Source organism: Mycteria americana, chromosome 5 (genome assembly GCF_035582795.1).
Source record: "Mycteria americana isolate JAX WOST 10 ecotype Jacksonville Zoo and Gardens chromosome 5, USCA_MyAme_1.0, whole genome shotgun sequence".
Lineage (NCBI taxonomy): Eukaryota > Metazoa > Chordata > Aves > Ciconiiformes > Ciconiidae > Mycteria > Mycteria americana.
In genome coordinates, this window is record NC_134369.1 from 5,117,814 (window position 1) to 5,129,606 (window position 11,793).

At 41.6% G+C, this 11,793-nt stretch overlaps 1 protein-coding gene across 2 annotated transcripts in view; it reads left to right on the top strand.

The window, feature by feature from the left end:
* Positions 1-11,119, top strand: part of SLC6A5 (solute carrier family 6 member 5) — a 31,284-nt gene extending 20,165 nt beyond the window's left edge. For both annotated transcript variants that reach the window (XM_075501421.1, XM_075501422.1), the window contains 3 exons: positions 5,094-5,194; positions 8,556-8,723; positions 10,964-11,119. In XM_075501421.1, coding sequence (XP_075357536.1) covers positions 5,094-5,194; positions 8,556-8,723; positions 10,964-11,119 — 425 coding nt within the window. The remainder of the gene's footprint in view (positions 1-5,093; positions 5,195-8,555; positions 8,724-10,963) is intronic.
* The last annotated feature ends 674 nt before the right edge of the window (positions 11,120-11,793 follow it).

Sequence of the window (11,793 nt, forward strand, 5' to 3'; positions counted from 1 at the left end):
ACTTGTCCAGTGCTTTCAGGAGACTGATTCTTGGAAATGTGTGATCTCAGATGGTTCTAGTAGGAAATGTGAAGATCTCCCTGCAAAACAGATGATTAATTTATGTCTGGAGTGTGGTGGAGCCACTTAAGACTTGTCTTCAAAAGCAAAGGAAGATCTGAATCTCAGCATTAAAGACAACAAAGATAAGGCTGTTTCCCCTGCTGCTATGGGCAGGAACGAATTATATATTTTCTATAAGCTAGACACAAACAATTCCGAGATGTTCTGTCGAAGGTGCATATTGGCAGCACGATCTTAGGCTCTAGTCCTGTGCACTGGTTACTTAGATCTACCTACATTGTGGGGTCCACTCTGTAATATAAATGCATTAAAAAAATTGTACGTAATTTAAATCATGCAGAATTTGTTGCTCTTGCTTGAGAAATGAATGTTATAGACAGGACAGGGAACCAGCCCTTCCTTGTTTTCTCCAATTTCATGGAAAAACAGAAGTGTATTTTATCTCCACTGACATCCAATCCAGTGAGCAGGCTGAGTGGTTTGAAAGTGGAGTCAGATATGACCTACTGAGGAAATGTTACAGAATACAATGGAAAAAGTTAAAACACCAAGAGAAAAGTTGATTTAGACCGATCGTGTTTTGGTCGATTGACATGCTTGGTGTTTTTTATGTCCCTGAAACGTATTTTAACTGGAGTTGGTTTAGAAGTGTCATCTCTGTGAATGAAATGATATTGGTAACTGCTGTCAGCTTTACATTCAACCAGCCTTCTCAAAGGACCCGAGTGTAATGCTTTGAGAGATCTCCTGAAGTCGAGACACAGATTTTGGGGATTATTTAGCAGAACTCCTGGTTTGAAAATCAATACTGGCAAGTTGTGCCATTGCTCTGTAATTCAGTTTCCGTGAAGCACAGTTACCACCAGGTTTAGCATCTACCCTTTCCTGTGGAAACACCACCGGGTACGCGTCATCTGAGACGTTAGCGTCTGCTTATCGTACTGACCCATTTCCCAGCTTTCCTAACATCGATTCCGTAAGAGATGGTGAGTGGGAATGCTCAAGAAGAGTACAAGGGTTTGTTGGTTTGGTTTTTTTTTCCCCTTCTTCCTCCTCACCTCTTTGCTGAGAGCGTGCCTGAACAACGCTGTGCTAAAGCACTAGATGTTGTCACTCTTCCTGGCCACCAGTATCTACAGCATCACCCGGTCTGTGCCAAAAAGATTGCCCTCTTTAAAGCCATTGCCATCAGCGTGCAAGATAAAAATTCCTTGCTTAGAATATTTTTAAATAACCCCAAAGCTACTTAAATCTGTAGCATGTCTTTGTTCTGTATGTTTTTAAATAAGGATGAAGGTAAATAGGGAGCAAATACTGGCTCTGTTCCTCCTGTGAACGCTGTGTGGCAGAAGCACGACAAACCTGCCTTTGTGGAACGACATTTTATTAGGCTTATAAGCAAAATCGCTCTGGCTAGTGCCTGCTTTGGCCAACAAATTCAGTACCCCTTAAAACACTAACTTTTATGAAAACCATAAAATAATACAGAAATAGTTATAGCATTGCAAAGGAAGGACTTGGATAGAGGAGAACTTTTTTTTTTTTTTTTTTTTAGTTAGGTACTACTTTAATGTAATCAGACTTGGAAAAGATCTGCTGATAACGAATCATTCTTTCCATGCTTTCTGTACCAGCTGATTGTTAATCGACAGATGTTAGTAAAACCTTTGATATAAACTATTTCAAAGATTATTCCCTGGAATTAACCTTTTGCTAGGCTAAAGAGCTTCCAGTTTTTTAGCACGAAGAAAGAAAGATTTACTTCACAATCATCATCCGCTTGACTAATGTATCGTAGCTACTTCTGCTGCATTAAAGCTACTTTTCTAAGGACTATTTACAGGAATACAGCTTGTATATTTGTGATTTGCATGTTGTAAATACAAGTGAAGCGGCTGCTCTTGTTATATTCCTTCAAGCAGTGCTTAAAAAGTGCATAATGTATTTTCAAGCTCTGACAATTGCTGTTTTACACTCCACTGACACCTTTCTCTGTATACTTGTCCTCTTCCTAGCAAGCAGGTTGGCACAATAGTGGCAGGTGCTTTTATGATGAAATAAATCTCTCTTTAGTTCTTGTTACATGTTCTGCTTGCTGAGCTTGTTGAGATTTTTAAATTAAAAAGAGGCACACTTGGTTATTTCCTTGCAATCATTTATTTTTCAGTAGAGTCAGTGCTACATAATCCAGTCCAATGCTGTTTTTTATTTCACATGCTGGTATAGATGTTTATTCTCCAGTTGTTTAGGTTATGATGCATGATTGGTAAAGAACAGCTTAGAGCTGCGGGTATTAATTTAATCATCAGCATAATTCCCACTGTTGCATTTTGTAACGCAAAGCTAAATACAAAGATCCTTGCGCTTGAGTGAAACACTGTTGGAAGCTGAAAATGTATGACTTTAACTTTACTCGTGCTCCTTCTAGACCTGTTTTTTGACAGTCTGTTGTTGGGAAGATTCATCGTCAGAGCGAGTGGTAACTGCTGCAGTGTATTTGTAGAAAGTGTTAGTAATTTGGAACATTTTACCTGTAGCAGAATATTGAAGTAGATGTCTGTCTCGGTTTGCATTCTCCTTTTTAATGGATTTTATATCTGCAGCACTTATGAATACATCATCCCACTTTAGAGAGTGGAAACTGAGATATGGAATATCATGTATTGTTTATTTCCCAAAGTTATTCAGCAGGCCTGACTGATCTGAGAGAGAGACCAGATATGCTGAGATTTAGTCGGCTTTCTGTTAACTAAAGCATCCTCTGCATTTTTCTGTGGAACTTGACGAACCTATTTTCAGTCTTTCACCGGGAAAGAGATGAGTGCTGTGTAATCCCTGTATCTGTTTACATGCATTTGACTCCTGAGCTGCTGATACTTAAAACTGCCTGAAGCTGTGCATATCTACTGATGATTCCAAGAAGGAACTATTTTTGTTTTTTATTGGAGTTTCAAACAAATCTGTGAGATTTGCATGAAGCTTGCATGAATTTTGGAGGCCTAAGCCCCGGTAACTATCCAGTTAGGTATTACTCCTTTGCAGCAGCAAGCGCGGCTGAAGCAGAGACGCTCGGATGAGCTTTAAACTTTGTGGAAAGACCCTTCGGCCCACACCTTGTGCTGCTTCAACTAGTTTAAAACTAGTTTTGTTCCCACCGCAGCACGCTGCAGGGATGACTGCTGTGTGAGCATCCCCCAAGTAGCTTGCTGCAGATGGTACACTGAACTGTAATAAGCAGGTAAATAAAACATAGGGGCAAAGCTTCAGCTGCGGCAAAGATCTCCTTTCAGGTCCATAAGACAGTGACCCTGGGGGTTACGGTCGGTCCAGGCGTACAAAGCTCTATTACAAAATGGAGAAGCGCATGTTGAGTCAGATGGGTGCTGAAGTACGGTGATTCCATGGGTTGTAAAAATTACATGTATTTTACAGAGGAGAGGCTTTCTGAAGAACAGCATTTGCTGTAGTCAGTGGAAAAGAGAAAAAGAGGGAGAGAAATTACAGTTACAGAAAGAAATGTGACATCTGGGTCACCTTGGGTTAGTTTTCTAAGCTTACATCCGCTGCAGGTTGTACTTTTCCCTTCCCCGAAATACAGTTCTTGCAATACCACCTTCTTGTTTAATTTCTGGATTTTTCTTCTCTATTTCTTATCGTAACAGAGGTTTTTTAGCTTTTCTCTGACATGCTATCTGCCTGACCTGGCTTACTCTGTGCTCACCGTCTGAGCTGGGCCTTTAGGGCTGCCCTAGCACTACGTAGCCTGCTGCTTTCTTAGAGGTGCACCAGAAGACACCGAATAATGAACCATTGCTATTTTTTGCCTTCTTAATTCTTGGAACAGTCAGGTGGATAGATTTATTTCTCCTTGATATCAACAGAAAGGCTTCAAAATTAGGTGGATCAAGCCTGGGGGATTATCCCTTCTTATAGTCAGTAGCTGCAGTGGCAGGCTATAAGGGCAATAAGAACATAAAGCAGTTTATTACTTTTGTTCCAAGTATTTCTTCCCTTACTCAATGACTTCTCTCCAATATTTAAGCTCCATCCCTGTCCTCACATCATAAAAGTTAGACTAAGTGCTGTAGCATAACGCTTTGTAAAATTTAAATGACAGAGACGATCACCTGCTTTATTAGACAAAATTGGCCCAAATTTGAAGTGTTTGAGCCCTTGGACCCCAGACCTCCCTCTCCTTCTCATCATTAGAAAAGCTGGAATAAATTTCAATTTTGTTTTTATTACTTTTGGATAAATTACTAATAGCTGTACTGAGTAGGGGCCATTTACCTCAACAGCTCTGCAGACCGAGGCTGGAAAGCAGACTGGCTTTTATCAGATGGGCAATAGCAGCTGCACACCTTTTCCAGTCGCATGGCCAGGGAGATCGCTGCAGAGATGGCCAAAATACCATTTTGCGTGTTTTATTAACTCAAGTAACTTTATAGATGCAATCAATACAATAAGCTGAAGAATTAACATGTCAGTCGATCTGTTTGTTCAAACAACATTGATTATAATTTAAAATATTTACAGGCGCTCTCTAATAATTCTAAATATTGCTTACATGTCAGTTGAAAAATAACAGGACGTTATCAGTTCCAATGCTAAGTGATACAGTTGTACCCCAGTCACGTAGTAGGTATAGAGAAGCTCAGATATCGTCTATGCTGAAACAGATCTACAGATATTAATAAGGGTCACCTTTATCAATGAAATATAACAAGTGTACACACAATTGCAGCTAACCAGTGCATACTATGAATGCTTTAACCCGAAACATACTGAACGCTTAATCTCTACGTAAAAGCTCAATTTTGTTTTATTTCTTAGGAAGGAAATATTTTATTAGAATGATTCCCACCATAACAGTCTCCTTTTTTTACTGTGTGGCTAGATCCTCCTTTGAAGTTTGCAACCAAGTCAGAGTTTGTTTTTGTAATTAGACACAAGGGAGGTCACAAGAGCTATGTTGCAAATTGCAGCTGGTTTCTTTCACACCTAATTGCATTTACGTTTGCTATTTACAGGATTGCAAAGATTTTGTGAAGATATAGAAATGATGATTGGATTCCAGCCAAGTAAATTCTGGAGAGTCTGTTGGGCATTTGTGACCCCAACTATTTTAACAGTAAGCCAAGATTTTTTTCATGTCTTCTCCGAAGAGTTTTGTTGTTGTTTCTTCATCATTCATGACGTTTCTGAACGGTAGTAATCACATCTCGGATGCAGATACCTAGACACGCGCACACGCGTGCGCACGTGTTCTTGCATGTGTGCGTCGCAGACGAAACGGAGCGTAAGTGATGGTATTTTTGGTCGAGAGGGACGGTGAGTCTCCACGTGCTGCTACGGTAGCCTTTCCCTGTCTGCGCAAAGTGCTGGTATGGCATACCATTGCACAGCGGCATTTTTGATTATCGTATACGTATGTGTATGTGTAATTCGTACGTATGTGTGTATAGGGAGAGGAAATGACATGATCCTCCTGCCTGCTCTCAGGTTGAGCTGGGCAAAAAGCATTTGACTGAGTCATAAACGGATCTGAGAGACATGCTTTGGAAAGGCTTACGTGGAAATTTGAGCGACAAAGTTTTAGCTGCCAAGATGGAGATATTTTTGCAAAGGTCGAAATAGTTCTGCTCTCGGTAACAAATATAAATCCCTTCAGTTTCTCTAAGAAAAAAGAAAAGGAAAAAAAAAAAAAGGGGGCAAACCCTGTTCTTTCCAAACCCTTTAGGCACTGGCCTGAAGCAGAATGTTGAGTGAGCAAGTGGCGAGGCACGATCGCTCGCCACTTGGCCTCCGGGCGAGCCCGGCCGGCCGGAGCCCGCAGAGGCTCCCCGCGCTTCCCCGCCCGCACCGGCAGGTGGCGCTGTGCGACCGCGGCTGGCGGCGCGGCCCCGGCGCGGCGGGGACGAGCGGGGGGGCCCGGGGCTGGCGGGGCTGGGAGCGGCCTCGCCTGCCCCCGAGGCACGCAAAACAGACCAAAAGGGTTTAAAATGCAGAAGGCGGCCGTGTTTTGCTTATTTCTGTGGGGTCCTTTTATTTCTTATTTATTTCTTTTTATTTCTTATTTCTTACTTCTTATTTCTGTGGGGTCGATAGGACAAGAGGAAATGGATTCCAGTTGCACCAGGGGAGGTTTAGACTGGATATTAGGAAATTTTACTTCACTGAAAGGGTTATCAAGCATTGGGCCAGGCTGCCCAGGGAAGTGGTTGAGGCACCATCCCTGGAGGTATTTAAAGGACGTTTGGCTGAGGTGCTTAGGGACATGGTGTAGTGGTGGGCTTGGTAGGGTTAGGTTTACGGTTGGACTCGATGATCTTAAAGGTCTTTTCCAACCTATACGATTCTGTGATTCTGGGATTCTGTCTTTCTCATTTTCTTTTATTTTAATTTCCACCCCAAAGCATGGAATGATTCTTCACTGCAAACGTAGATCTCTGTTCAGTCTGAAAGATGGCACGCTCTCAATTTTACCGTTGCTACGCGTGTTTTTTCAAGTCCAAGAGTCAAAGCAGAATAACTATATCTGCATTTACGATCTAGCTCTCGCACGCAATGTTTCCTTTACATTTTAACCTCCGTACAGATACAGTCTTTAATTGCATATCGTGTTTTGGCACAAGAATGAAAGAATTCTTTTGGCCATTTCAAAAGCCTTCAGCCTGATAAGTCAATGTAAAACAACGAGCCTTCTTTCACCGGTATTTTACATTCGAGAGAACACACTTTGGCCTGAAATTCCTCAGGCCTGGACCACAGGCGCAGCGAGATTATCAGTAGGGGTTTAAAAACTCATCATTTCACAGCAGTGCTAAATAGTTCCTACAAGTGGTCATAGGTTTTTAGGTACAAGATAAGAAAAGTTACTAGAATTTCTGATAAGATGCACTTTTTGAAACAGTAAGCATGGTGTCAGCTGGGGGGAGGGTGAAGAAGCAAAATGGTGACTCTATCGTCCTTGGCAGTCACTTCTTTCAGAGAAGTTCTATTTCGGCTTATGTGCTGGGACGTTCCTATTCAGGCTGTTCTTTAGTGCAGCATCAACATCGGTAAATCTTTTTATTTCTGGGGGGAAAAAAACCGCTCTGGATAAAGTAACTAACTTCTTTTCGGCATTGTTAATTCAGGAATGAGGTAATTTTTTTTTCCTGAAAAGTGGAAAGGTTTAGTTTTTGCAGATGGGAATGCATGTGTGAAGGGACTAGTGAGTTTTGGTGAGCTCAAAAAAATCCTGAGTTGCGAGGGAAAGAAATTTTCTACAATGAGAACAATTTCTCCAGCAGGCATAATGAAGATATTCTACCTTCCCGCATAGATTTTCTTTACCAATTGTCTTCACTGAAGTATATTATTGCTGTGCATGAAAACCAGGTAGATCTATCTTACCTATCCGGTGGCAACTGTTGTCTGATTGTGACAATGTATAGGCATAGTTTGTAAATCCATTTTCAAAAGTTTGAAGACACAGCCCGGTTTAATCTATAGGATCAGGATAACACCAATGGCAATGTATGTTTTCTCTTGAGGGCCTTGTTAAAAATGAAGGCATGTGCACGTGTTTTTTTTAATCTCTCTTTTCTTCTTCCAATGGCTGTTTTCAAGATGCTGCCTTAGACCCATTATTACACTTCTGAAGGGAACCGTAAGGCTCTTCTGCAAATTGCTCGGTTCTTTTACTGATCAGACTTGCACTCTTAGCTACTGCCAGTAATCACAACCAGGGAACAGGAAATTATGTTGTCTCTTAAGGAAAGCAAATTTGGAAAGCAAACGAGGTCAGTTCAAACGCGCATGTTCTGTTGTTCCCTCCAAATGTAATATTTAGTGAACTTACAGTGAGAAACAAATTGACAGAGATCAGTCGTAATTCAATTTTTATGCAATGGAAACAGACAAAGCAAAACCAAGCAATACATTCCTTTCTATTATTGCCCTCTGTAAAGCTAATATTTGATACATTTGGATATTCTAATATTAGGCTTTCAATTACTCCACATCTCGGGAAATAAAATTGATCATTTTTATATGTGTCTTCACCTAGTCATACTGCTATAAATCTTCCGTGTGCAATTATTGCGAGCACAGGCATTTCCCAAAAGTTACTGAATTATGCGCAAATGTAAGCAGATGTATTGCTATTCATACAGTAAGTGAAATGGAGTAACTTAGCATAATCACATTAGGCAAAACTGCCAATAGACCATGTAATAAAGCATGTTACTCTAAGGGCAAGATTCTAATTTCAATCCTTCTGGCATAAATACAGTGATTTTTGTGGGATTTTGCAAGATTTCCATGAAACTCATTAGATTCAGACTCTGACCTGTTTATTACAGCTTGTGGGAGCGCCCTGCCTGAGGTGTATGTACTTTTATCTGTATTCCATGTATACCAACTTCGTCTGTGGATACCTACCGTTTTTTGCATAGCAGGCTTGTTTTGCTTATTCAAACATATTTGTTTTCCTTCCTTGTTTCCAGTTTATTCTTTGCTTCAGTTTTTACCAATGGGAACCAATGACTTACGGCGCTTACCACTATCCAGGCTGGTCCATGGTGCTTGGATGGCTGATGCTGGCCTGCTCGGTTATCTGGATCCCAGTTATGTTTGTGATAAAAATGCATCTAGCCCCAGGCAAATTTATTGAGGTAATTCTTCTGTCTTTTATGCTGCTTAAAAATATGGTCACAGGAGACTGTTTTATTTTACATCGATTTTTGTGATATTGAATGTCTAATAGTGCTAAGATTACTTTCTGGTAAGCTAGTTATTGTGCTGCAAAGAGATGCTCAGTTGATTTAAAATGCAGACCTTCTATTCCCTGTTCCTCAAAAAAAATGCTCCTAAATTGTTAAGCGATTGCTTTTATGAGAACTAGAAGGCGTTACAAATTTCATGAGCCCCGGTATGGTGTTACTGAGGGAAAGTTGTTCTCCTAGCTTTGTTGGCCTTTTTGCAAAGGCGGTGCGTAGATGTAGGAAGCATCAACTGCTGGTGTGCGTCGTGTCGCAGGGAGCCCGGCAGTCAGTGCTAGGAGACGTCAATCAGGAGTTGCCTGTTTGCAGAGTGCGAGATGGTCGGGGACCCGAATCATCCGGGATGCGCTCCAGGAGGTTGTGCCGCTTGATGAAGTTCAGGAATAAGATGTATGAAAAGGCCTCGTGCTCAACAGCTCCAACTACTCTTATAATGCTTAGCTGACAATCTTCCTTTTCTCCCCCTTCTTCATCTCTTCATTTTTCTTGACTAAGCTGATACTCTCTGGTCTCTCTGGCACTTTATTTTTATGCTGCTTTTGTTTATTTTGCAAGTCAGATTCCTGCCGCTTCCCCCCACCGCTCCAGAAACGTGGCAGTCCCCTTCTGCTCCCTGTCTCTGTGCCCTGGCCCTGCCTGCCACCCCAGCTGCCACCACCGCCGCTCCCCGGCTGTTCCCATCCCGCTGGCTCCTCAGTTCCTTGCAGGGTGCGGTACAGCAATGTCTTTCTCATGTCAGCATTTCATCCCTTCGTTGCCTTCACCTTGTCATCTGAAGAAGTTCAATGGTCTTATTTTTGGCCTTTGAGGCTTTCTCAGTTCTGTCCTCTCCTCGGGATAAGGAACAGACACTCGCCCCCCCTTTTCAGCTCTCCTGCAAAACCCATCGGGGCTGTTATACGCCTCAAAAATGAAAAGGAGAGAAAATGTACTAAAATAGAATAATCTTTTGGTCTCTCAATATGTCACGCTACACATGCCTCAGGGAAAAGACCATGCTTTTCTGCTTCACATGGAGCAAAGGAGTTGAATATTAAGTGGTGGGACACCCTAGGGAGAGCATCCAAGTACATGGTTGGCACTAGACAACAAGGCCACTTGTCTAAAGGGCCATTCAGCCCTTGTGTAGTGTACGTTGGAGTGCACAGGTCAGGAGACAACTGCTACTACTGGAAATGAGCTAATGTGAAATTAGACTGACTTGTTCACCGTCTCATGAGTTTCTCTCACTGAGACAAATTGTTCTGCTTCAAATCTTCTCACTTACATGTGTAGTACTGCCATACATATTGCTGCAAAAATAGGGTGCTCTCCTTACTGTCCCTCTAGTAGTGCACCCAAAGAAACACCAAAAAGTTGGATCTGTTTTGAAGGGGCTTTTGCTGAAGCTATTTCAGCCGTAGCCTGGTATTTCCTGAATACCAAGTCTGCTGCATAAAATTATTATGGTTGATTTGGGAGGTAAGAGTTGCAAGCTGGTAATTAAGCAAAGATTAAAATAACTGATATAGAGGTCTGATTCACTTTATTAGGTAATAAACATATAATTGTTCCCTCTTAAGTCATCAGAAATATGTTTTCTTTCCTTTTTATCTGTAAATGCGCCAATCGAATTATATATTCAATAAAGAAATCAGCAGACAGATTAGAAGATCTTTGTTGTCTGCCAGGTTAACATTCTCCTCTTTCTTTTTTCCTGCAGATAGAAATGAAACATTTTGTCATCTCAAAATTAAAATCTTTGTTCATTCATAGCAATGTACTTCTTTTTGGTCATTTGTATACTTTTGGGAAATATGCTAAACAGAAATCCAATTATTTTAATGCAGTTACCCACTGCTTAGACCATTGGGCTAAGTAATTGTGCACACGTCCTTCAGCAAGTGAGCCTCGCAATCTGTAGCAGTGGTTCTGAGCTCCCCTCGTATGGTGCGGGGGAGAATGTCTAATTAAAATCTGGGCACTTTATCCTCTATTAATCTTGCAAACTTTGTGCAAAACAAACACTGAGCAGTGGAGCATTGCAGGGCCATCATCAATAATCTCAAACGAGCCTATTCTCATTTCTTCTTCATTGTAATTCTGCTCCGTAACCTCAAATGAGACTCTCTTTTCTCTCCCCCACTTTGCAGCGACTCAAGTTGGTGTGCTCTCCGCAGCCTGACTGGGGTCCGTTTTTGGCCAAGCACCGTGGTGAACGTTACATGAATATGATTGATCCGCTGGGAACCTCTTCCCTGGGACTTAAACTGCCAGTGAAGGATATAGAACTGGGGACCCAATGCTAATAATTATTACGTGGGTGGAAATAACATTGTCAGCCTTTTCTGATCTTTTTTTCCATTTTGTTTCCCCATCGTTTCTTCTTTTCTTTTTCGCAGTGCCTGAAAGTGGTTGCTTAGGAAAGTAGGACTTACTGTTGCATGCCATAGGGAAGACCTAGCTAGACCACTTCCAGGTGTAGGTGATGCCCATGACGTGTTCTGTACCCGGTGAAATAGCAAAAGTGTGTTGCACAATGGGTGACATACCAGGTTTTGTCAGGTTATGCAGGAATAAACAAAACACAATGGAAAAATCTTTTAAGGAAATGACGTGCAGAATTTGACCCATTTCACAGAAGCATCCTTGTAAGAGGTAGCTGTGATGGCACTAGGAGTTTGTTACCAGTGTAATCAAAGGGAAGTTCAGCCCTCAGGTGGGATGGAAGCGAGCAAGAAGGGGATCTCCTGAAGTCCTGGTATAAATCCAGCATAAGGCTCTCGCAGTCAGCGGCATCGCTTTGTCTACACTGACAGCAGACCTTGACCCGTTGTGTCTGTGCACTTCTTTTATGATTTATGCTAACTTTGAGGACTTGTTATTTAAACAAGCGGAGACCCTTTAAACAGCACACCAGGAGGCAACGTGTGGCATCAGAACAGAAACACAATAATCCATTTGATCTTTCCAAGTAGAAAAA